This window comes from Pecten maximus, chromosome 11 (genome assembly GCF_902652985.1).
Source record: "Pecten maximus chromosome 11, xPecMax1.1, whole genome shotgun sequence".
NCBI lineage: Eukaryota > Metazoa > Mollusca > Bivalvia > Pectinida > Pectinidae > Pecten > Pecten maximus.
Window position 1 is genome coordinate 23,855,839 of NC_047025.1, and position 27,928 is coordinate 23,883,766.

The 27,928-nt window shown below is 37.3% G+C and overlaps 2 protein-coding genes across 2 annotated transcripts; one reads left to right on the plus strand and one right to left on the minus strand.

Annotated features, from left to right (window-relative positions):
- Nucleotides 1-5: 5 nt before the first annotated feature.
- Nucleotides 6-10,124, minus strand: LOC117337908 (nucleoside diphosphate-linked moiety X motif 19-like). The gene is made up of 3 exons (XM_033899051.1): nt 9,304-10,124; nt 8,486-8,693; nt 6-1,425 (listed from the first exon to the last, which is right to left on the minus strand). Exons 1-3 carry the CDS (start codon nt 10,024-10,026, stop codon nt 1,208-1,210), a joined length of 1,149 nt encoding a protein of 382 aa, XP_033754942.1. The 5' UTR covers nt 10,027-10,124; the 3' UTR covers nt 6-1,207.
- A 124-nt stretch (nt 10,125-10,248) lies between these two features.
- On the plus strand, nt 10,249-27,788 carry LOC117337906 (xaa-Pro dipeptidase-like). Its single transcript, XM_033899049.1, has 15 exons — nt 10,249-10,480; nt 11,851-12,028; nt 13,287-13,414; nt 16,717-16,780; nt 17,570-17,617; nt 17,845-17,906; nt 19,185-19,229; nt 19,696-19,771; nt 20,763-20,809; nt 21,320-21,388; nt 22,041-22,118; nt 22,434-22,582; nt 22,901-23,085; nt 24,037-24,144; nt 25,327-27,788. The coding sequence occupies exons 1-15, from the start codon at nt 10,458-10,460 to the stop codon at nt 25,561-25,563; spliced, it is 1,497 nt and encodes a 498-aa protein (XP_033754940.1). The 5' UTR covers nt 10,249-10,457; the 3' UTR covers nt 25,564-27,788.
- Nucleotides 27,789-27,928: the final 140 nt, after the last annotated feature.

A 27,928-nucleotide genomic window follows, 5' to 3' on the forward strand; every position in this document is an offset into this window, starting at 1 on the left:
CTATCTCAAAAATATAGCAAATTTTATTATTCATAAATTATAATATTTATTTACATAATCATGAACAGTAAAGGAATAAAATCAATGGTGATCTGTAAATTTTCAACACAAAATAACATCAGTATATATAGGTAGTGAATGTGTCCTTTCTCCTGTATCTCTAATACTGTAAAACCTTTATCTGACAATACATCTAGATATATCTGCCTTCAGTATAAGTTAACATTGGGTCCACCTGGTCACTGCTCTTATCCTTTCCTATAGATATGTTTGTAGTGTTTCATTGACTGGTCACAAACCAAATGAATTATGTGGTAACTGTGATTTCCAAATTAATACAGGACATCTATCAATACTAAAAAAATTAAACACGCTATAAAACTTTTTTTATCATGATTGACCAAATACAAATAAAAACTGTTTGCTTTAATACAAAAGTACAACAAAATTATATGCTTATAAATATTTGGCAGGTAGGTTTATATCAGGTTGAATATAGAACACTTTATTTTAATTTCCTAGATTAATAGCTCAAGTAATAACAGTGTAAGCATGGTAATGAGACACCAATTATTGAAGATCTTCTTAACACATGTCAAGTGTTTTTAAGACCAGATGGACTGAACAGCATTTTTACCAAAACATACCAGAGGTAGATAAATACACCAGCCATTAAAGGGATTTGTATGGAACTATCAAACGGCTAATCCCAAACCTTCAATTTAGTAGTGACATTTTACATGGTTACACTGGAGATCTGTATATATATAAATCAAGGTTTAATTTGCCAGATTTTGATTTCATGATGAGGTTCATCAGAATATTGTAAAATAAAACAGGATACTATGTACATGTATTTGTATAATTCCACAACCAGAATTGTCAAAATACCTGATTATTACATTTGTGTATATATTTCTAAATTCTGAATTGAATAATTATAAATAATCTTCACATCAAGACGAACATGTCCAGCTAATAAGGCCTGTCTCTATCATATAACAGTTATTTATTTCATCGATAAGTCTATCTCTTGGTAACTTAGAAATAATTACCAATACTGCACTTTCTACTTTACAAATGCCCAACAACAGTTCATGTGTACCTATACACTTGCATATTTGTTCCATACATAATTAAATAAAATCCAAATACACATGGCATATATAAACCACTATTTCACACACAGCTTACTCTGGATAATTTATTACAGTTTTGCAACAGTCATACCAATAGAGGACAGATTTAACAGCGGCATTTTGTGTCCATCCTTTGGCTCTACAGTAACCTCAAGTGGCCCATTAGGTGTATTGAATGCCCTGTTCATACGAGGATATTTCTTTTTCAGCTCCTCCATAGTAAAATCATATGTGGTGAAAGGATTCTTCCCCTCAAAATCAGGTTCCTCTGGGTACAGCTCATCACCTGCATATATACATTATAGGCATAAGTTCCAACTTTGCTTCTTTGATTTACTTATATGATTTACCTTTTTTACTGCAGAATTATTAACTACATTAGAATCATATTAACTGTGTAGTGTGGGTAATTCAGTATTGGTCTGAAAAATGACAACAAAATTTCTAAGTGTTTTATGGGGAGAAGAAGCAAGGCATTTTAGCAAATTACAGTCTCCCACGGAATGTAAAATTATATACCTAGAATGCACAGATGATGAATTTGTGTAGGAACTAATTCTAGACACTTAAAGTTTGACAGATTGACCTGTTGTACTCAATAATTCATAAATTGTTGGTATCAATGTGAATGAATTTAGTAATATCACAAATTTTAGTAGGCATTATCAGAAGTTCAATGCAAGTGAACCCTGAAGTAAGAATAACTTACACCCAAAGTAAGAAGTTCCAGTGACAGGTAGTACAGGAGATCAGGCCTAAACAATTTTTCTTCGAGTAGGTCAAGGTCAAATTTTAGGTAAATGCACAGGCACCTGCTTCTGGTTAGTATTAATAGAAAAAAAATTTGACCCTACTCATACCGGCAGGTACTATATCATCAAGTTGTAACACTCGAAAAACCGGAAGTAGTGGCTAAGCTTCGACTCACTTTGAATTAAAGTTCAATCCGATTAAAATATAAAATTCACCTGAAAGTTCAGTAAGGTACCTTGGTTTAGAATCCTTTAATATCAATGCATGTTATTCTTTTGTCGTATGACAATGATTTAAATATAAGAAGATGGATCAAAAGCGATAATAACTATTATTGTCAACCAATCAAGTCTACTTCTGTTTCACAGTTGATGCATCGTAGATCTTCAAGTGTTACACCATGTTGACAGATATAGTATGAGTAGGGTCTAATTTTTTTCTATTAATACTAACCAGAAGCAGGCGCCTGTGGTAAAAGTGACTTACTTTTGGTACATGTCGCACTCTCTCAACTAGGTTAACCCTACTCATATAACATAAAAGGCCCCTGGTCGGCTGTATTGTTATCTGATATTATTGTGCCGACTGTAACACAGCACCTGTTGAAAGTTTCTTGCCATGTTGAACCTCTAACATTGTTGGAGTAAGGTTGAACGATGCCAAAGTAGAAAGTTTCAGTGAATAGTATGTAAGAAATTGAGCTCAGACAAACTTTTCTTTGATGTATGTCAGAGTAATCTACTTTTGGTACATAACACACAACCTCGCCTAGGTGAACTCATACCCTAAGTATGAAGTTCCAGTAGTTTAAGAGACTGGACAAACTTTTTTCTTTGATGTGGGTCAAATGTCGAAGTGACCTACTTTCGATGCATGACACCTAGTAAATGCACCTAGCATGAAAACACTGCATGAACAAGAGGCCCAGAGGGCCTGTATCGCTCACCTGGTTTCATGAGATATGAAACAAGAATGATGCTTAAGTATATTTGTCGCTGGTATTGCTATGTCAACATATATCATAAGCATTTTATATGGGTACATGTACATTGGTTTTATTTTAATACTAACAAGAGATCCCAGAGGGATCTTGGCGCCCACCACTGAATGATCTTTATAGGTTCTATGTCAGATTGATCTTCTCTCTACTTTTCCCTTCATTTTACTAATCTGTGCAAATTGAGACATCCCTCCAGTACTTTTCAAACAAGGGAATCCTAGCTATATAAGAAATTTGAGATTTAGCGATAATGGCTGTTTGTTTGCCAGGTTGTTTTCAGGACAGACTGCTCCCAAAATGCAATACGAGGGACCAAGGGGAACCTACTTATGAAATTTGAGAAAGATCCCTTCAGTACTTTGAGAAATAGCGATAACAAACTTCAATTGTCAAAATCCAAGATGGCTGCCTGTGGGCCATGTTGTTTTCTAACTGGTCCAAAAATGGAATATGCTTACTTGGGACCAAGGCCAACCTACAAATGAAATTTGAGAAAGATCCTCCCTTCAGTGCTAGATGAGAAATAGTGCTAACAAACTTCAATTGTCAAAATCCAAGATGGCTGCCTGTTGGCCATGTTGTTTTCTGATTGGTCTGAAAATGGAACATGCATAACTAGGCACCAAGGGGAACCTACATATGAAATTTGAGAAAGATCCCTTCAGTACTTTCTGAGAAATAGCGATAACATACTTCAATTGTCAAAATCCAAGATGGCTGCCTGTTGGCCATGTTGTTTTCCGATTGATTTCAAAATTGAATATGCATAACTAGGCACCAAGGGGAGCCTACATATCAAATTTGAGAAAGATCCCTTCAGTACTTTCTGAGAAATAGCGATAACAAAAGTCAATTGTCAAAATCCAAGATGGCTATCTGTCGGCCATGTTGTTTTCCAATTGGTCTCAAAATGCAATATGCATAACTAGGCACCAAGGGGAACCTACATATCAAATTTGAGAAAGATCTCTTCAGTACTTTCTGAGAAATAGCGTTAACAAACTTCAATTGTCAAAATCCAAGATGGCTGCCTGTCGGCCATGTTGTTTTCAGATTGGTCTCAAAACGCAAAATGCATAACTAGGCACCAAGGGAAACCTACATATGAAATTTGAGAAAGATCCCTTCAGTACTTTCTGAGAAACAGCGATAACAAACTTCAATTGTCAAAATCCAAGATGGCTGCCTGTCGGCCATGTTGTTTTCGGATTGGTCTCAAAACGCAATATGCACAACTAGACACCAAGGGGAACCTACATATAAAGTTTGATAAATATCCCTTCAGTGCTTTCTGAGAAATAGCGATAACAAACTTCAATTGTCAAAATCCAAGATGGCTGCCTGTCGGCCATGTTGCTTTCAGATTGGTCTCAAAATGCAATATGCATAACTAGGCATCAAGGGGAACCTACATATGAAATTTGAGAAAGATCCCTTCAGTACTTTCTGAGAAATAGCGATAACAAGAATTGTTTACGGACGGACGGACGGAGGGACGGACCACGGACGCAGGGCGATTTGAATAGCCCACCATCTGATGATGTGGGCTAAAAATGCCAAAAAGTGCATTAATCCATGAAATGAAATTGACTTTTGGCGCAACCCCATAGGGATGCTACCACACAAATGTGAGTGATATCCATTGCTTAGTTTCAGAGAAGAACTTGTTTAGACCAATTGACCCCTTTTGACCCTGCCCTCTGCCCCCTTGGGTGTCGGCTCCTTCCTTTATGCAATTTTGAATCCCTACCCCAATAGGATGCTACCAGTCAAACCATTGCTAAGTTTCAGAGAATAAGTTGTTTAATTCAATTTAACCAAATTGACCCCTTTTGGCCCCACTCCTCAGCCCCCTGGCAGCCCTGGTCAACCCCAACATTTTTGCAATTTTGAATCCCCACCCCATAACCATGTTACCATACAAATATGAGTAATATCCATTGCTTAGTTTCAGAGAAGAAGTTGTTTAAACAAATTGACCAATTTTGGCCCTGCCCCTCAGGCCCCTGGGGGGTCAGCCCCACCATTTGTACAATTTTGAATCCCAACCCCATAGGGATGCTACCAGGCAAATATGAGCGATATCCATTGCTTAGTTTCAGAGCAGAAGTCGTTTATATCAATTCTGCAAAACTGACCCCTTTTGGCCCCGCCCCTCAGCCCCCAGGCGGGTCGGCCCCGTCATTTGTACAATTTCAAATTCCTACCCTAAGGGGATGCTACCACTAAAATATGAGAGATATTCATTGCTTGGTTCCAGAGAAGAAGTCAATTATATGAATATAGCCCGATTGACCACAATTGGCCCCGCCCCTCAGGCCCCTGGGGGGTCAGCCCCATCATTTATACAATTTTGAATCCCCACCCCATAGTGATGCTAGCAGGCAAATATGAGCGATAGCCATTGCTTGGTTTCAGAGAAGAAGTCGTTTATATCAATATAGCTGGATTGACCACATTCGGCCCCGCCCCTCAGGCCCCTGGGGGGTCAGCCCCATCATTTGTACAATTTTGAATCCCCACCCCATAATGATGCTTCCAGACAAATATGAGCGATAGCCATTGCTTGGTTTCAGAGAAGAAGTCGTTTATATCAATATAGCCGGATTGACCACATTTGGCACCGCCCCTCAGGCCCCTGGGGGGTCAGCCCCATCATTTGTACAATTTTGAATCCCCACCGCATAGTGATGCTACCAGGCAAATATGAGCGATAGCCATTGCGTGGTTTCAGAGAAGTCGTTTATATCAATAATGCCAAATTGACCCCTTTTGGCCCCGCCCCAGAGGCCCCCAGGTGGTCAGCCCCATCATTTGTACAATTTTGAGTCCCCTACCCATAGGGATGCTTCTGACCAAATTTGTTCAAATTCCGATCAGCGGTTATGAAGAAGAAGTCAAATAAGTCGATTGTTGACGGACGGACGGACGACAGACGGACGACAGACGGACGACGTCCGCCACGGTATGGCATAAGCTCACCTTGGTCCTTCGGACCAGGTGAGCTAATAAGTATATTGTCAGATCTCTGGAACTCTTTGTTATTGAAAAGAAGTTGTTTAAAGGAAAAAGTTGATGTCAGATTGATGACAGATGCTGCACAAGCTTGCTTGCCCTTTTGGCAGGTGAGCTAATAATAAACTTACCATAATTACTATCATAAAATAAGATATCCAAGAGGGTTATTTGCACCCATCAATGAATGATCTTTATTTGTTATATGTATATTTTCTCTACTTAAATCATCCAATAACAAGGAAGCCTTTATATGAAATCTATATATATATATATCAGAGACATTTTAGAAAAGAATTTTCTGTGAATAAGAAATAGCAATGTTCTACCTCATCTGTCATCAATTATGCTTTCTAGATCAGACTCAAATCAAATGTGCACAACTAGAGACCAAGGGAAGACTGCATATGAAGCGTGAGAAAAGAGGAACCAACATATGAAATCTAAGCAGAACATTTTGTGAATTAGAGATCTTAATACAAAGCCAATTTGTTTTCTGAATCAAACTTTAAAAAAAAGTTTAACAATGAGAGGCTAGCAATTGCAAGTGCCCAATTTGTTAGTCTTGATTTAGACTTGAATTCTAAATATGTCTACCATCCAAGAATGCTACAAGCCTAATATAAGGTCTCTGGACCTTTCAGTTATTAAAAATAAGACATGGAAATATTTTAGCCTATCTGACTGCTCTCACCTTGAAAGGTCAAGGTCATTCATTTGAACAAACTTGGTAGCCCTTCACTCCAGCATGCTACAGATCCAATATCAACTCCCTGGGACTCTTGGTTACTGAGAAGAGGTCGTTTAAAGACTTCAGCTTATTTGACCCTGTGACCTTGAATGAAGGTCAAGGTCATTCATTTCACCCAAGCATGCCACAGACCCAATATCAACACCCTGGGACTCTTGGTTATTGAGAAGAAGTTGTTTACAGATTTCAGCCTATTTGATCCCTGTGACATTGAATGAAGGTTAAGGTCATTCATTTGAACAAACTTGGTATCACTTCATCCCAGCGTGCTAGAGACCCACTATCAACTCCCTGGGACTCTTGGTTATTTGGAAGTCGTTAGATTTTAGCCTAATAGACCCCTGTGACTTTTGATATAGGTCAAGGTCATCCATGATAGTCTTTTACACCAGCTTGCAGGTCAAGGTCATTCATTTGAACAAACTTTGTAGCTCTTTACCACAGCATGCTACACACCCATTATCAAGTTCCTGGGTCTCTTGGTTATTGAGAAAAGTTGTTTAAATATTTTAGCCTTTATGACCCCTGTGACCTTGAATGAAAGTCAATTTCATCCATTTGAACAAACTTGGTAGCCCTTCACCCCAGCATGCTACAGACCCAATATCAACTTCATGCTACAGGCCCAGTATTAGGTCTCTGGGCCTCTTAGTTATTGAGAAGAAGTTGTTTAAATGGAAAAGTTAACGCCGGACGCAGCGCCATGGCATAAGCTCACTTGTCCTTCGGGCAGGTGAGCTAAAAATGTGACCTTGGCCTCTGATCTTATGACCTTGACCTCTACACCATGATCTTAACATTTTGTCAGTTGTCTCCTTGTTTGATTTTGAACACTGATTCATCACGTTGAAGCAAAACAATCATAATTAATTTTTGGTTTGTTTTTGTTTAATGTCCTATTAACAGCCAGGGTCATTTAAAGACATGCCTAGTTTTTGAGGTGGAGGAAAGCCGGAGTACCCAGAGAAAAACCACTGGCCTATGGTCAGTACCTGGCAACTGCCCCATGTAGGTTTCGAACTCTCAACGCAGAGGTGGAGGGCTAGTGATTAAGTGTCGGGACACCTTGACCACTCCGCCACCGCGGACCTCATAAGCAAATAGGATACAAAATGTGACCTTGACATTTTACCCAGTGACCTTGACCTTCAGCCAGCTGACTACTTGTTTAAATGTGACCAACTTTGCTTCATAATGTCATCACAAAATTGTCCACAGTGAAAATATATAAATGTGACCTTGATATTTGACCAAATAACCTTGACCTTAAGCCAACTGACTCCTTACTTAATTCTACCTAGCTTTGCTTGTTAATGTCTTAACAAAATTGCCCTCAGTGAAAAGATACAAACTTTTGACCTTGACTTTTGACATGATTATGACCATTGGTCAGCTGACTCCTTGATTAGTTCTGAACAACTATGGAAACATAAATGTGAAGATTGAAAAATATCCCTTCAGTAGTTTAAGAAATAGCAATAACAAACTTCAATTGTCAAAATCATATTAGGCTGCCTGTCAGATCAGACTCAAAATAAAATGGTCACAACTAGGGACCAAGTGGAACCTTCATGTGAAGTTTGAGAAATATCCCTCAAGTAGTTTTCAAGAAAAAGTGATAGCAAAAATTGTTTAAGCATGGAAGGACAGACCATGGACGCAGAATGATTTGAACAGGTTCATCATTTAGCTATCCCTTTGTACAAAATTTTAGCTCTGAAGTTTGGGAATGGCATATTTTGGTTTAATACTACATAAAAAAGGGCTTTAATATCTGTGGACAGGGCCCAATTAGTAGTTAAACAAGGTAAACATCTTTGATCTTACCTGGATAGAGGACAATTATCCCATCCTTACAGATACATGGTACAGGAAAGTATCTCTCGACACGACTACAAGTCTTAGCTCTTGACCATGCAAACTGGTTAAGTTTGTCAGCATCAGTGAAGTGCAGCATTCGACAGAGCTCATACACTTGTGGTGGGGCTAGACCACCTTCTGAGCGATCAATCAGGAGTTTGTCTGGTGAGGACCACTGAAATAGAAAAATGCAAGCAATATGATATTTAAATACTAAAATAGGATATTCTTGGTGAATAACAGCAATTTTCATACAATGGGTAAATTCTTTGATTTTTCTTGAAATTTCTAAAAGATGAGGCCTCAAAATACTCTGCTAACCCTTGGCTTACCTGCCAAATACTTTTGTGCATACCCACCTTGAAGTCCTTTGGTCATTTTCAAGGAAGGACTAGTTTAAGTCATGATTCCTTGTCCATAATGGCATATAACAAAACAAAAAAAAAGAAACATTTTTCGACCTGCCTATTTTTTTCTGGCATGTTAGCAGAAACATGTCCTGAATCTGTGTAATGCTGGAAGCCATGTGACATGACAGTTGACAGAGTTAAATGATCCAATGGTTCTTGATATATGCATACAATATTGAAAAGAAAACCAATTGATATTGAATTCATTATGTTGATTTCCTTATCAACTTTTCAAATTATTTTCAAAATATTCCAGGAATATACTAGGACCATGTCATGACTATCACAGACATGCTCATTATAGAAATTTATTAGAATTATTTTTTTATTGCTCTCTATCAATATATCTATCAACTTGCACATAAATCATGTTACCTCTGCATGTACAGTTTCTGTATTATCTTGAAGAGCAGGTGGCATATGGTCCAAGACACACACATAAAATGCAGTATCAAACCGTCTATTTGACCGACCTTGACCCGAACGCATCATGACTGGGGTCAACCAATTTGACCATTCGTTGAGTGACCAAACATCGGGAACGATGTGTAATTCCCGACACATTTTCAAGAATTCACTGGCATCTTCATTCACCCTCTGTCTCCAAGACTGAATAACTGAATCTGAAAAACTGCTAGTGGTTCCAAAGACAGGAGTTTCTAAGCTATTGCTGTTAAGAGAATCCGCACCATTCCTCACTAATAGGACTCCAGATTCTTCGAATGTTTCTCGTATAGCACAAATCCGAAATGCTAGCTCACTGGGTATGTGTTCAAATTCTGGGCTACGTCGTCTGCTAAACATAGACGGTCCCGCCCCTCCTAGTTTCACGAACTCGAGCAAACTATCTATTTGGCAGTTTCTGAAAACATCTATCCATTCTTTTGAAAAGTCTACATCGTGGGCTGCACCTCCAGGAAACACGTACAACTTGGGCATGAACTTGCTTCTACTGCTTCTTTTCAACATCAAAATGTCATAATCATACTTTCTTATAGACTTCTCGATCCGGTTACTGATACCAGAGATTACTGGGGCCCTTTTAGCAACTAAAATCAATGTAGCAGCTTCTCTCCAGTGCTTTAGAACTGCTGCCATATTTACCTATCGTGTGGACTCTTTCATAAATCTTTCAAAATACAGTCGGACTTTGAAACATGTGCGCATCCATATTGAAAATTGATCAGAGTCTCTGGAATTCTTTACATTAACACAAGTTTTTTCTCTTAAGCGTGTTGTGACTCCGAGCTGCCCGTTCTTCCGACTCTAGGGACCTGTTCGTTATGCGGACAACCCGGTTCGTGAGTTTTTAAATGTAATATTTCAAACATATATCTTGACGGACCTGCAAATGTTAATACATGTCTTGGAAGTCTTTGTCAAGGCTCGTCTGAGAACAATATAGAATCACCAGGTCCGTCTTTATTTCATAAACGAACAACACCGGGCTAACTAGTCCAACCGGTTGGATCGCAAAATCGAAAACGGCCCTGGCTCCTGTCATCTGACTTATCACCACCTACTGTTAAATGATGGCGGCGTACAGGGCACAGTAAGTAATAGGCCTAATGGTATATTTTTTTTACGTGAGTTGATGACGAGGATTAATGATCTACTCTGCTCCTCACGCAAATAAATTAAGTAACATGTATGTCATGATAGTTACTTTCACTTTACATCTACATTACCTAAACTGAATTTCTTTCCTGCTGTGTCAGTTACATCTAGGCTAGTTAGCCCAAGTTTCCTCTGGCCCTAACACCATGTCTGGTGACAGTATAAAGATGTTTTCTACATACCTCTGTTGTATCCTTCGGTATAAAGATGTTTTCTACATACCTCTGTTGTATCCTTCAGTATAAAGATGTTTTCTACAGACCTCGCTGTTGTATCCTTCAGTATAAAGATGTTTTCTACAGACCTCTGTGTTGTATCCTTCAGTATAAAGATGTTTTCTACAGACCTCTCTGTTGTATCCTTCAGTATAAAGATGTTTTCTACAGATCGCTGTTGTACCCTTCAGTATAAAGATGTTTTCTACAGATCGCTGTTGTATCCTTCAGTATAAAGATGTTTTCTACAGACCTCTCTGTTGTATCCTTCAGTATAATGATGTTTTCTACAGATCGCTGTTGTATCCTTCAGTATAAAGATGTTTTCTACAGATCGCTGTTGTATCCTTCAGTATAAAGATGTTTTCTACAGACCTCTCTGTTGTATCCTTCTGTTGTATCCTTCAGTATAAAGATGTTTTGTTACTGTCACTTGTCATCAAGCTCTTCTGTTAGGCTTGGGAGCCTCTCTGAGCCATTTGCATGGTTGTCTTCTCTGTTCATTTCCAGTGTTTGAAGATTTTGGATTTGAAGTAATTAAATTTTTTGTCACACACAATTTCATTTTGTAAGGCATTCACGTTATTAGCAACTCTCCGTGAGAAACTATATTTCCTTGCTAACCGATCAACAATGCTTCTTCTGAAGCTTCTTGCTGTGTTTCTACAGACTTCACTGTTTTATCCTTCATCTGTTGCATCTGTCATTATAAAAATGTTTTCTACAAACTTTTCAGTTGTATCCTTCATTTGTTGGTATCCTTCAGTGTACAGATTTAAATATTTAAACAAATTCTTCCCATTAACCAGGCCCAGGGTTATGATGTTGGGCCATACTCATCCATGCTGCGATGAAAGGCTACCAGGTTTGTTTAAGTAAATGACCTTTTCATACTATCAAGATCACAGGGGTCAAATTAACAAAGTCTTCATTTCATTAGCTACAGAACAGATGAGTAACATAGGCCCATTGGACCTCTTGTTTAAGATTTGATCAGCATTGAGATAACTACATTGTGGCATTGCCATTGGATAATACATGTAGTGATACAGTCCATTTATTTAAACATTAAAATTGATTGTTTTTACAGGCCTGCATTCTGCAGAGGGGTACATACCCTAGCTGTTTCAGCGGATCTGTTCAAAATAAACAGGAAAAGACTGTGTGAAATTCTAAAGAACAAAGTCCCAAAAGGGGCACTGGTACTACTACAGGGCGGAGAGTCGGAAACACGCCACTCTTCAGATCACGAACCTATCTTTAGACAGGTATATATAGCAATGCATTCTTTCAACAAGATAGTGATAACAGAGGTGAAATAATTTTGATACAAAGGAGCAATTTTTTGGATTGTAAAGTCATAACAGATGAATTTATTTACTTTGAACATAATTTATTCAATTAATTGTAGGACCATTTCTTGTTGGAGAATGTCGGATAGATAATAACTTTATTTTTATCCCCTGCTTTCACCAAAACGGGGCGGGGGATATTAATTTGGTTTTGTTTGTCTGTCTGACTAACTGTCTTTCCTTCTGTCACGCTTCGTTTCTGTGCAATAACTGCAATAAATATCAACAGATTTTCTTCAGACTTCGTAACAAGAGCCTTAAGAGCTCGGCCCCTTGATTAATTAAATTTGTTATAACTTGAGCAGTTGTTAACAGATTTTCTTTAAACACAGTTACATGTTAAATGCCTCAAGGGCTAGGCCAAGTTTGATTGCCACAGATATTATCCCATTATCATCACCTTGATTTATGAAAAGCATTGTTATTTGCCATTACATAACTTTCCCAAATATTTTCCGAAAGTCTTTGGCAAAAACTTAGGAACAGGATTCAATGTATTAAATAAATAACAGGGCTCAGCCAAATTCATGATTGGTAGTTATTGGCAGATAGAATTATCTTGCAATGGTGTAATATCTCAGGAAAGCGGGGGATCTAACTTCCATGAAATTGCTTGTTTAAACACTTATTGTCATAATACTATTTGTTTGTAATTTGACATATAATCATTATTCCCAGAATAATCAGTTTCCAGACTATTAGTACCCTTAAGACACTATTTTTTATGCCCACATTCATTGATGGTCACCCATAAACATTTACATTGTCTGCAGCATCAGGTGAATCAACAGATTTTCACGAAGTGTATACTGTACAATTCTCCCTTGCATTAATTCAGTTCTCAAGCTGAGTTGAATTGAAAAGTTGTTTTTTATCCAACAATACATGTACTAGTAAGTTTCTGGTTGGTAATTAGCCCACCGTGTCTGTAATTATTTAGTAGCCCACACCTATTTTGAGAGAGAGATTATGTGTTGGCCTCTGGGTTTATTGCAGGATAAATTTTGAAATATTCTAAAATAATATTCCTTTCCTACAGACCCCTGTGTTGTATCCTATAGTGTAAAGATATTTTCAACAGACCTCTCAGTTGTATCCTTCAGTGAATAACCTATACATCAGTGTTGATGACAGCCATCAAGTTATGTAAGTTATACCTTTTTACTTTTATTAGGAGTCTTACTTCCACTGGACATTCGGAGTAGAGGAGCCAGACTTCTTTGGAGCTATAGATGTTGACACCCAGAAAAGTATCTTGTTCCCTCCTAAATTGCCAGACTCTTATGCAGTGTGGATGGGGAAGTGAGTGCAAAAACAATGTGTTATAGATTTCTATTGTACATTGTACCCCTTTGTATAGTGGAGATATACCGGTGGAAAGGGAGAGAGTGGAGATATACAGGTGGAAAGGGAGGTAGTGGAGATATACCGGTGGAAAGGGAGAGAGTGGAGATATACAGGTGGAAAAGGAGAGAGTGGAGATATACAGGTGGAAAGGGAGATAGTGGAGATATACAGGTTGAAAGGGAGATAGTGGAGATATACCGGTGGAAAGGGAGATAGTGGAGATATACCGGTGGAAAGGGAGATAGTGGAGATATACAGGTTGAAAGGGAGATAGTGGAGATATACCGGTGGAAAGGGAGATAGTGTATATATACAGGTGGAAAGGGAGAAAGTTGAGATATGCAGGTGGAAAGGGAGATAGTGGAGATATACAGGTGGAAAGGGAGATAGTGGAGATATACAGGTGGAAAGGGAGATAGTGGAGATATACAGGTGGAAAGGGAGATAGTGGAGATATACAGGTGGAAAGGGAAATAGTGGAGATATACAGGTGGAAAGGGAGATAGTGGAGATATACTGGTGGAAAGGGAGATAGTGGAGATATACAGATGGAAAGGGAGATAGTGGAGATATACAGGTAGAAAGGGAGATAGTGGAAATATACAGATGGAAAGGGGTATAGTTGAGATATACAGGTGGAAAGGGAGATAGTGGAGATATACAGGTTGAAAGGGAGATAGTGGAGATATACAGGTGGAAAAGGAGATAGTGGAGATATACAGGTGAATAGGGAGATAGTCGAAATATACAGGTGGAAAGGGAGATAGTGGAGATATACAGATGGAAAGGGAGATAGTGGAGATATACAGGTGGAAAGGGAGATAGTGGAGATATACAGGTGGAAAGGGAGATAGTGGAGATATACAGGTGAATAGGGAGATAGTGGAAATATGCAGATGGAAAGGGGTATAGTGGATATATACAGGTGGAAAGGGAGATAGTGGAGATATACAGATGGAAAGGGAAATAGTGGAGATATACAGGTGAATAGGGAGATAGTGGAAATATACAGATGGAAAGGGGTATAGTGGAGATATACAGGTGGAAATGGAGATAGTGGAGATATAGAGGTTGAAAGGGAGATAGTGGAGATATACAGGTGAATAGGGAGATAGTGGAAATATACAGATGGAAAGGGGTATAGTGGAGATATACAGGTGGAAATGGAGATAGTGGAGATATAGAGGTTGAAAGGGAGATAGTGGATATATACAGGTGGAAAGGGAGATAGTGGAGATATACAGGTGGAAAGGGAAATAGTGGAGATATACAGGTGGAAAGGGAGATAGTGGATATATACAGGTGGAAAGGGAGAGAGTGGAGATATACAGGTGGAAAGGGGTATAGTGGAGATATACAGGTGGAAAGGGAGATAGTGGTTATATACAGGTGAATAGGGAGATAGTGGAGATATACAGGTTGAAAAGGAGATAGTGGAGATATACAGGTGGAAAGGGAGATAGTGGAGATATACAGGTGGAAAGGGAGATAGTGGTTATATACAGGTGAATAGGGAGATAGTGGAGATATACAGGTTGAAAAGGAGATAGTGGAGATATACAGGTGGAAAGGGAGATAGTGGAGATATACAGGTGGAAAGGGAGATAGTGGATATAAACAGGTGGAAAGGGAAATAGTGGAGATATACAGGTGGAAAGGGAGATAGTGGAGATATACACGTAGAAAGGGAGATAGTGGTTATATACAGGTGAATAGGGAGATAGTGGAGATATACAGGTTGAAAAGGAGATAGTGGAGATATACAGGTGGAAAGGGAGATAGTGGAGATATACAGGTGGAAAGGGAGATAGTGGAGATATACAGGTGGAAAGGGAGATAGTGGAAATATACAGGTGGAAAGGGAAATAGTGGAGATATACAGGTGAATAGGGAGATAGTGGAAATATACAGATGGAAAGGGGTATAGTGGATATATACAGGTGGAAAGGGAGAAAGTGGAGATATACAGGTGGAAAGGGAGATAGTGGAGATATACAGGTGGAAAGGGAGAAAGTGGTTATATACAGGTGGAAAGGGAGATAGTGGAGATATACAGGTGGAAAGGGAGATAGTGGAGATATACAGGTGGAAAGGGAGATAGTGAGGATATACAGGTGGAAAGGGAGATAGTGGAGATATACAGGTGGAAAGGGAGATAGTGGAGATATACAGGTAGAAAGGGAGATAGTGGAGATATACAGGTGGAAAGGGAGATAGTTGAGATGTACAGGTGGAAAGGGAGATAGTGGAGATATACAGGTGGAAAGGGAGATAGTGGAGATATACAGGTGGAAAGGGAGATAGTGGAGATATACAGGTTGAAAGGGAGATAGTGGAGATATACAGGTTGAAAGGGAGATAGTGGAGATATACAGGTGGAAAGGGAGATAGTTGAGATGTACAGGTAGAAAGGGAGAGAGTGGAGATATACAGGTGGAAAGGGAGATAGTGGAGATATACAGGTGGAAAGGGAGATAGTGGAGATATACAGGTGGAAAAGGAGATAGTGGAGATATACAGGTGAATAGGGAGATAGTGGAGATATACAGGTTGAAAAGGAGATAGTGGAGATATACAGGTGAATAGGGAGATAGTGGAGATATACAGGTGGAAACGGAGATAATGGAGATATACATGTACAGGTGGAAAGGGAGATAGTGGAGATATACAGGTGGAAAGGGAGATAGTGGAGATATACATGTACAGGTGGAAAGGGAGATAGTGGATATATACAGGTGGAAAGGGAGATAGTGGAGATATACATGTACAGGTGGAAAGGGAGATAGTGGAGATTTACAGGTAGAAAGGGAAATAGTGGAGATATACAGGTGGAAAGGGAGATAGTGGAGATATACAGGTGGTAAGGGAGATAGTGGAGATATACAGGTGGAAAGGGAGATAGTGGAGATATACAGGTGAATAGGGAGATAGTTGAGATATACAGGTGGAAAGGGAGATAGTGGAGATATACAGGTGGAAAGGGAGATAGTGGAGCTATACAGGTGGAAAGGGAGATAGTGGAAATATACAGGTAGAAAGGGAGATAGTGGAGATATACAGATGGAAAGGGAGATAGTGAAGATGTACAGGTGAAAAGGAGAGAATGATCAAAAGGGAATAGTGGAAGATGTAAGATTGTGTTGGTGGAGTTGTAGTAGTAAAGGGGGAAGTACATGGACTGCAGTATTGTTAAGTTGCCATTTCCATAAGTCATGCTGTTATATATTTTTCCTTCTCATTTTTCAATTTCATCTTAGACTCTTAGAGCTCGAAGACTTCAGAGTGAGATATGGTGTGGATGAAGCTCAATGGGCCTGTGATGTAAGTAAAATTGTTCTACGTTATTAAAGTATTTACATTTTTAGGTCATTTGACCCGAAGGGTCAGGAGGACCTAAGTTATCGTGCTTTGTCTGTCGTCATGCGCTTTGTGTAAACTTGTCACATTTCAAACTTCATCTCAAGTTCCACTGGTGGGAAAGAACTGAAACTTGCCAGGAATGATCCTGAGATGGCCCTGACTAAGTGTTGTTATTTTTTGGATTGGTCCAAAATCCGAGATGGCGGCCATGGTAGCCATCTTGTAAAACACATTTTAAACTCCTTTTCTTGTTCCACTGGTGGCATTGTGCTGGAAATTAGTGAGGAGGTTGAGGAAGGAGAGCCAACAAAGTGTTGTTTTTTTTCAACCTCATAAAAACTGAACATGGCAGTCATGGTGACCATTTTGTAACATAATTGTGCAATCATGGTTTTCCTAATACAAAACCTAGGTTGCGAGTTCGAAACCCATGTGGGGCAATTGCCTGGTACTTACCATAGAGTGGTGGTTTTTCTCAGGGTATTCCGACTTTCCTCCACCTCTAAACCTGGCATGTCCTTAAATGACCCTGGCTGTTAATAGGACGTTAAACAAAATAAACCAAATCAAACTAAATCTCCCTGAGAAACACAAAAACTTGCATGAGTACAGATGTACTTTCTGTATCTAATCAACCCTGAATCTGGTGGTCCCCATTATCCACCCAGTATTTTGAGGGACAAACATTTCATTGCCTGTAGTAAACTGGATGTTTCACAATACTTGGACATTTATATGCTTATGTTACAGATTGCTCAAGTTCTCAAGACTAAAGCACCTTCTGTAATCCTTACCCTGGTAATGTATATTAATCATTTGATCGTGTTTGATTTTGATTGCTGCTCTTCTATCCTCATCCACAACTGGTATAACATTATTATATATTTAGGTATAAACTATCATTAATCAAATCAACAATAGATATTCTTGTTCATATGAAATGTAAGTATTTTTTGTACTATATGGTCCCTGATCCTCTCTAACTATGTCACATCTGTGTTTGAGCGGACTGTTCTGTGTTACAGAGGGGGATGGACACAGACAGTAGTAATTATACTAGGGAGGCAGCCTTTGATGGTATTAGCGAGTGAGTATAGCGACAATAGACCTCTCTAGCATGGATAGTCTGAGGGAGTCCCCATCTCAGGGATCTTATTCTATGAAAGGCAGATAATTGTAGTCAAAATCAGTTTTGTAATAATTAGTTGTCCAGTGTTTGATACCTCTATGAAAAAAATCTGAAAATGGCGTGAAATATGTGACGTCACAATGCAGCAATTGACATTGCGTATTGATTTGTGAAAAAGAGTCCTTATAAGATCAGTTCAATTGCACATAAAATTTTATTTTGAAAAATCATGATGGAAACAATTGAGATATCTTTGTTTGAAATAATTCAAGAGATCATACAAGGAACTGTTTTTAGATAGATTACAGATAACTTGAAATTTAGGCTCTAAAGCTTCTTTGACTTGAAAGTTATGCTCTAAAGCTTATTTAACTTGAAAGTTATGCTCTAGAGCTTCTTTAACTTGAAAGTTAGGCTCTAAAGCTTATTTAACTTGAAAGTTATGCTCTAGAGCTTCTTTAACTTGAAAGTTAAGCTCTAAAGCTTATTCAACTTGAAATTTAGACTCTAAAGCTTATTTAACTTGAATCTAGGTTATACAACTGATTTAACTTCAAATCTAGGCTATATAACTGATTTGACTTGAAATCTAGGCTATACAGCTGCTTTAGCTTGAAATTTAGGCTATACAGCTGAATTGACTTGAAATCTAGGCTATACAGCTGAATTGACTTGAAATCTAGGCTATACAGCTGAAATAACTTGAAATCTAGGCTATATAACTGATTTGACTTGAAATCTAGGCTATACAACTGATTTAGCTTGAAATTTAGGCTATACAGCTGAATTGACTTGAAATCTAGGCTATACAGCTGAATTGACTTGAAATCTAGGCTATACAGCTGCTTTAGCTTGAAATTTAAGCTATACAACTGCTTTGACTTGAAATCTAGGCTATACAGCTGCTTTAGCTTGAAATTTAGGCTATGCAGCTGATTTGACTTGAAATCTAGGCTATACAGCTGCTTTAGCTTGAAATTTAGGCTATACAGCTGATTTAATTTGAAATAGGCTATTCAGCTGCCATGAAAAACATTTTTTTTACTTTATATTTAAACTTTGTTTGTTAGAAATATGAAGTGAAAACAATGAGAGGAAAATTACCTTTTTGTAGATTGAAAATTACACACAAGCTTTCGTATCATTCCTCAGGTGGAGTTTTCCAGTTGTACATACATGTACATGAAAGAGATGTGCCATATGAACTGTTCTGTAATTTTCTGTTTTTACCTACAGGTTTAAATTGGACAACATAGCCCTTCATCCTCAGATTATGGAATGGTATGTTGTTTTCTGTTATTCTTGTTACTCAGTGCCAACCAGGTAACCTCAGGTGTCAAGATGATATGTGTGGTTTGACACTCCCTACCCATATTGGTTTGTGTTTCTTGGGAAGCTGAGAAACGGGCCAGTCTGTTACACTTGGGTTGAGATATCTGTCAAAAGAACAGGCCAATGAAAGTTTCTATTAGTCCCCTAACAAGTGAAATCTGGGGAGACTATAGGTTTCCTCTCTGTCCATATGTAGGTACATTTGTACGGTATGTAATGCCAAAGATTGTCAGACAACGATAAAGGTCCTTAATTTCTAGGACAAGTTCAAATTTCAGGGTTTTTGGGTCAAGGTCAAGGTCATTGTCACTATTTTTAGCAGAGGCTGGTAGAGAACATGTATTGCTTTAGCAATACCCAATATGCTTGTATTTTTTGGTGACTGAATAGATTTTGTATTCCTTCTTATCAACAGCCGTGTGTTCAAGACTGATGAGGAGCTGGAGGTACTTCGTTACAGCAACCAACTCAGCAGTGAGGCTCACAAGGAGGTACACTCTCTTGAATTTTAGACAAGTTCCTGACTTAACATTCCTAGGTTGAAAGTTTGGTTAGGAAGATTTACAGAGTTTGTCATACACTTATGAATAGTGATAGGATGCAACTACTTTATATTACAGTTCTTAAGCGGTCAAACATCAATACCGTGCAGGCAAATTGGGAAATTATTTTATCCTCGACATGTTTTAGATTTTGTCTACTTTTAGCTCCATTTCCATTAACAGGAGCAGGCATGTACATGTTTCACACACATTTCTCATTGATCTTCTGACATCACTAATGTTACTAGTAATTCCTAAGTATATTTGGAACAATAGCCGTGATCCAAACTTGATCTAGAAGGTAGGGACATTTTGTCTCATAGACTGTTTCAGTATTGAAAAATATCAGTACAGTGGAACTCGAACTCGGAAAACTTGAATACCCCGCTTAACTCGAAGTACTTCGTCAGTCCCTGCCGAATTCTCTCTTTATCCTAGTAAAAAAAACTCGGAAAACTCAAATTCAGAAAACTCGAAAAACTCAGATAATATTTATACGAAGTGAAAATTTGGTCCTAACAATAAAAATGCTACTTGAAATGAACGAATAAGTCGAAGTATAATTTTTGTGTCCCAAAGATCGATGGTAAACGCCAACATTTTTTCAACATCGAAATTCCATTTGTATCGGCACTACAAACCTACCTATTATTATATTCTATTATAAGTGTTAACAGTTTCATAAATTCATTAAGAAATTGTCGGTGGAATCTTATAACAATAACTGTCGGTGATAAAAAGAACTGTTTTACTTACATCAGGTAATTTCCTACTTGCTTCATTGGTTTTCAGTTGAAGACATTAGTTTTACTGACTTTCTAGTTTTGATTTAAAGACATACTCATTATATAGGCCCAAATCATTGAGTGTTGAGTGATGTTGCAATAGGCAGGTTTTTCTGTAAACATCGATATTCCATTAGAGGATCTCCTGTTTTCAGGTTATGAGATGTATCCGGCCAGGAATGTATGAATACCAGTTGGAAAGGTACGGAATGACACTTCCTCTGGAACATCTTGATCACGAGATTTTCCTCAGGAGTGATATTGTCTGAATTGTGTTGAAGTTTATAAATGATATTGAAAGTTTGAATACATATATTAATTGAGAATATTGCAAAACCAATCACTAGTCAAATAGTTATCTCTGTAACTACTGTAAACGTTGAAATTTACGTGAGGGGGAATTTTACGCTAACTACGCGGACTCCTTTTATTTGCGAAAATTTTCCCCCACAGGTATTATTTTGATATCAATTTGTGTAATCTTGAACTACAAGCCAAAGTGGATCGATCGCGAAAATTACCCCCACGCATATAGTTTACATATTGAAATCGCGAAATTAACCCCCCGCGAAAATAATCACGTTTACAGTATCTATTCTGTTTCCAATAGAACAGTGTTTTGGTTGTTGATGTGCATCTAATTGAAAAATTGTACAGAAATCATACTGATTAAGTGATAATTTATAGAGGATAACTGTTTTCTGTATTACAGCATATTTCGTCATTATTGTTACTACAATGGTGGGGCACGGAACCTGGCCTACACTTGTATCTGTGGAACGTAAGTGAACATCAAGTGTGCCTTTACTTTCAGCACCTTCCAACATTTCTGCTACTTTAATGGGGGTACAAGGCACCTAGCCTGGGGGCACGGCGTTTGTGGATCGTAAGTTAATTCATGAGCATCAGATCACTATGATTAGAAAATTTTGTTGACTCTTCAAATTAAGAACTTCAGTTAACTTACAGTTCCTATGATATGTTTTAGTTCTGCTTGTACAATATGTAGAATGCCTGGTACATTATGATAGTGCTAGATTTCTATTATGCTAATATCATTTTCTGTGTATGGGTTTATGTGCTGTGGGTGTGCCAAATCTGTTAAAATTTTCAGATGAGTAGATAATTGAGTGCAGTTTGTGGTATTTCACAGAAGCATCAGACAAGACTAGGAGCTGTTTTATTGATTCTTTTATCATGACGGTAATCTGCCTTATCGACATTTCGTGTTTACATTCTGAGACATATTTCAATTTTCTTTTCTCTTTTAAAAATTCAATGAACACAGCATTAGATACAACTGAAAACATTACAGATAGACTGTCCCTGTCTCTCAGATGAATGGTCAACAGACTGGTCAGTCTTGTGTACAAAGATATAATGTGAATCCATGTTAGAATTTCTGATCAATGAGTTTGTTTTACTATTTTCAGAGGTGACAATGGATCAGTGTTACACTATGGCCATGCAGGAGCTCCAAACTCTAAACAGGTCAACGACGGAGACATGTGGTATGTAGGTTTGTTTGTTGTTTTTTTTCAGTTTAAGAAAAAATGTGATTGGGATCAAGTATAGGGATATTTGCTGCACTTGAATAGACAAAACAATAATTGAATTTATTAATATTGTTTAGGATAGATTTGGTCTGAAAGTTTTGACATTGACTTGTTTAAGACTTTCAGAGGACCATCTGGGGTAGATTTACTATGCTGTATAGGTATATGCGTTTTTGATGTGCACACATATTAGAATGACTAAATATGGCGCATGCTTCAATAGAGTATTCATATAAAGCTATGATATTAACTAATTTTGCCTTTTTTCAGCTTATTTGACATGGGCAGTGAATACTGTTGCTATGCCTCAGATATCACATGTTCCTTCCCAGCCAATGGAAAGTTCTCACAGAAACAGCGTAACATATATGAGGCTGTCCTTGCGTCTAGTCAAGCTGTCATGGCTGCCATGAAACCAGGTATAGTTACTCTCTCAGATATGAGTGACATAAAAAATATTCAAAACTGCAAGACACCAGTTTAACACTATTTGCTTGCCCATTTATATAGTTCTGAACATCTTAACTGAATGATCATCTTAAATTCCAAACAGTGTCATGCAAAATTAAAGACAAATCATCGAAATTAAAAGATAATAATAATGATTATGAAATTAAAATCTACTATATATTTTACTACTTTTTTGAAAAATTTGTCGCTTGCTGAAAAAGTTTTTTTTCAGCCAAATTTTTCACCTTAAAATTTTCACTTTTCAACTTCACGGACATCCTTGACAGGTGTATCCTGGGTAGATATGCACCTGTTGGCAGACCGAACCCACTTGGAGGAATTGAAGAAGATCGGACTAGTACAGGGTGATGTTGATGAGATGATGAAAGTCAGGCTAGGGGCAGTGTTCATGCCACACGGGCTTGGACATTTCATGGGGATAGACACACACGATGTTGGGGGTTATCCAGAGGTGAGGATATCAAAGTCGGAAAGTAAGAGAGGAAAGAATTATCTTTCAATACCAGGTTTCTGGTAATATGTGTGCTGAAAATATTATATTTACAGAGGTGTCGGGCTCTAGTGGTAGGATGCAGGGCTACGTGACCAAAGGGTTGCTTGTCCGCATCCCAGCAAGGGCACTGTTGCATCCTTGAACAAGATACTTTACTCTGTTGTATTTCAGTCGACTTAGCTGTAAATGAGTACGCGGTAGGGCAAGGTCGCATGTAAAATGTTAGTGCAGAAATAGCAGCTCTGGCTGTATGCTTCCCTTGGAGTTGAGAAACGCATCGACTGGTTGCTAAAGGCTCAATAACCACTGATGATAATTTGTGAACCACTTTGAGACAGCTGTGTTGCTGTGATGTAGCAGTACATACAGTCTAGGTTGCCTTAGTTATTTAGTTACGGGTTTCCTGTCTACATGACTCCGCCCATTGCTAGGTATCATGTGTCATCTAGGGTGGAGCTGAGAGAAGTTTCTCCAGTTTCAGCAACAGAAACAAATCATACATCTTAACATGGCATTGATTTTCAGATGTTTTTGAATTAAGATACCGAAATTGAATGTGTAGTGTACATTTTAACATCATATTAAAACTGATTACATTTCTAACAAAAAGTTATCAATTTAGTCAACTTACAGATGAATGAAACAAAAAGAAAAGAGAAAAAAAGTGCTAATTAAATAACAACGGTGAGTTAGATATTGCATGAGACTCACTGAATACTTGCAAGTACATGTATATGTCAATAGACTGTGTAGGTGGGTTTATGAAAGAGTAACAAGCTTCAGTTTACAAATTTACCTTCATTAAATATACAGCATGCTGTATGAAGAAAGATGGTATTGTACACTTGGTTCAGAGTTCAATCACTCAGGGAATTAAGACCGTTTAATATTGGAACTTCTCTGATTCAGGGTACAGAGCGAATAGATAAGCCAGGCCTGCGGTCACTTCGGACAGTACGGACACTTGACCACCGCATGGTCATCACAGTAGAGCCAGGGATCTATTTCATTGATGTGGTGAGTAAACACTGAGGCAATCACAAGTAACTAGTTACATAAATACAGCTGTTCTGTTTGGGTCAATACTGATGTTTGGACCACGATTTCCACTTATATATATAGAATTACGCTGTGCTGCTGATAATGATAATAATAGAACATGGCGCACCAGTAGAACCAAAGGTTTCGTTGTCCGAAACATATCACTTGGATCCAAGATGGAGAAACTGATGCTTCATTCATCTTCCAAATATACTTTTTGTTGAAAACGTGGAGAATCTTTGTTTTTGAAATTGTACTCATAAATGACATTTGATGGAACTCTTTAGGTATTGGATTTTTGTCTGTTAAAAAGAAAAATCGTCAGTGCTTAGGTTTAAATTATTTGGAAACTCACTTGAGATTCAGTTGTGTTCCATTACATATATTGCGTCAGTATGGTTAAAATACATCCCTTCAATATGCCAATGCTTTGCAGAGAGTATCATAGTAAATCAAGATCTAGTTTTACTCGGATCATAATATATGGTACCTGATAAGGGATATGTTTTGAGAAATTTTATACATGTATCTGGAAGAATACTTTTACATTTTTACCAGTGAAATATCGAAAATTCACTACTGAAAAATATAACTTTTTCATATTTGACCAATCAGAACACTGCTTACAAACAACAATGGGGAAAATTAAGATTTTCATATAGCTCTGTCATGTTATATGATGTCCTAATGCAAGATAGAATATAAAACGTCACAAATTGACTTATATTTGTGAGCCGTTGACAGGGGATCACAATGAATTCTGGGAGAGATTGAGCTGCCTCTGTATACTTTGCTTTGAATTGTAAGAAACAGAATATCTTCAGTAATATCAAATACACTTCACGAGTGTGGCTAATATTTTGATATTTTTCACAAGTGCTTAATATTAGCCACACTCGTGAAATATATTTGGTATTACTGAAAACGCTTAGATATCCTGTACATAAGAAGCATCCTTTTGCCTCAAAAATATTATATTACATCTGAAAATTGTTGTAACTGTCAGAAAAATTTCAGATAGAATTTTGGCATAAGTTTCAGTCTTTGTCCTAGACAATGGTTTCTATAAGTTTATATTTAAATGAGAAATTGTGTAATAGTTCTAAATTACAATTCAACTTCATAAGAAATGTTAAACTTTTGGTCATATCACTGCAGCTGATAGATGCTGCCCTGAACAACCCAGAGCAGGCACGGTTTTTGGTGAGGGAACAAATTGACCAGTACCGAGGCTTTGGAGGGGTGAGGATTGAGGATGACGTCACTGTAACAGAAGATGGGATGGAGTGCCTTACATGTGTTCCAAGGACAGTGGAGGAGATTGAGGCTATTATGAAGGAGGGCCATAACAGACCTCATGTGCCTCTTCCTCAAGAAACAGAGAAACTGGCATGAGAAAGATGTCATTGAAAAGAAATTTAGAAACAGTGTGCTGTTCAAATGAGTGACATGTTACCTGTTGTTTAAACAGAATATTGACTTTGAAAATGGATATTGGTTATTATTTAGAGTTGTCAGAATGATTACATTAAAATGTCATATATGTAGTACCTTTTTTCAATTTATAATTTGACATTTATATAATGAAATTTAAGAGTTATAATTCATCAATATTATCATATGATGTCTTAGACTTCATTTACAATACATAACACAATATGTACAAATCTCAAGGCGTTATATTTATTGGGAAACAATTGTCAAAGCATTCTGTGGTCTGTTGTACATAATACCTGATATTTAGTTGTAAATTATATTTAAAGTAATGGTTTGCTGTATATACCCAATATTCAGTTGAAATGTAAAGTATTGGTGCCATATTTTGTACTTGCTGCCTCATTTGTATGGTCATGCACGTTTACTATAAAAAACAAATCTAATCCCTGTAGATAACATGGTATGGAATATGGTCTTTTCAAGATCGCGGACCAGGGTTAGCAAAGAAGGTAGCTCTTAACTTCAAGCTACAGATCAGTTGTTTGTACACACATTGTGACCGTAACAAGTACCGTACTGTACTCAGAAAAATGCCAACTTTAAATTATTATTGTTATTTTTGTTCTTAAATTCCAAAATGCATGCTAATCCACAGTGAAGTTGGACGAATTGTTGAAATCGTAATCAAGGGGGAATCTGTGGTTTTAATTTGCTGATATCAAATTATTTAAAAGGGTCTAATGTCTCTCTACCTTGTCAGAATTACTCCCCAGTGAGATCAGATAACACATGATATCCAAAGGCTTTTCGAAAATCAAGAGATAAACAAATTGTACTTATGTTAGGGATTGGTCCAACGTTATAAAATTCATGTTTTTGGAAAAAAATGCAATGGATTGGTTGCAAAAATCATATCATCTGGTTATGGATTAGTCCCAAAACAATTGTACATGTATATGTAATGCACTATAACTATGATTGTTTAAAATGATTGTTGCAATATTTCATATCAAAATTAGGTCCAAAATGGCTGTTTCCCTCCTAATTGAGAGTTGACACACACATTCAAACAAAATTTATACATTTACCATGTCTGTCTCATGTATTAAATGATATAATAAAGGATTCCATTGTGCATATATATGTATACTAGGTATGTAATAATTCTATGTGAACTACAATATTAAATATACTTTCGTAATTTGGTTGTCTCATCTTCACAGAAATTGTACATTTGAAAATTGTTATTCTTCATTAAAGATATGCTGACTAGTGCAAAATTTGCTGGAGCAAATATCTTATTCAGATTTTTTTTAATAAAGGAAATGTCATGTTTTCAAATTGTTTCATTTTTATCCCATGGATTACACTTTGTCTGTTCAGTTAATAAAACAGCTTTGAACGTTTAATTACTCCAAAAGCTTGGACAGATTTTATATCAAATATTATCAAACGGAAATTAAAGAGTTATGACTTTGTTGATTTGGATGCAGGTGTCTGCTAATATATCTAAACATATTGCAAACGGGTTCCAAATGTGTATAATAATGAACTCCCACCAAATTTCAGTCCATTTCTATTGAACATTTCAAACATTAATTCTAAAAGCAATTGAGAACTTGGTATACCACACGTGTATTACCTAATAAACTTCTGCTTCACCATAAACTTGTTTTAAATGTAACATTGGCTCTTTATGTTCACAAGTTTACATGGCTTAATAATACAAGCTATAATTACGGGTGTTTTAATGCAGAATTTGTCACGTAATAAAAATGTATTCATGTTGGAATCAACTACTGTAAATTTCCTTATTTTATTGACGAGGGGGTTGGGTGTATCTTCTATAGTTTCTTATCTCCTTCAATCTGCCTTCTCGCCCGCAATCTTGTTTTGTTTTTGGATAAGCAGAAGAACTAAAATACATGATGGTGAGAAGTCAAATTGTCTCGCTTATAAACCGCAAGACAACCAAAGTGTATTAGTCTCGAGACAAAATCAGTTTTATTGACCTAATTATTTTTACAAGAAAAGTCAATTCACCTGTATATAGTAGGCAATGGGATACTGTATATCAATTTTCTTTATAAATGCAGTAAATATAGCCTCATAATTCGGTCAACATTTTTTATTTAAATACTTCAAAAACCAAAATTCAAAAGATCATAGTTTTGAAAAAAAAATACCTTGATCAAGTTCACAGGGATCAAATTTGTTCAGAAATTCAAGACTTCTAATTAACTGAAAGACCTAGAATCAATTCATTTGGCGGGTAGATTTGTTGAATGATGCTTCACAAAGTTTAGAATAGAAATAAACTGGG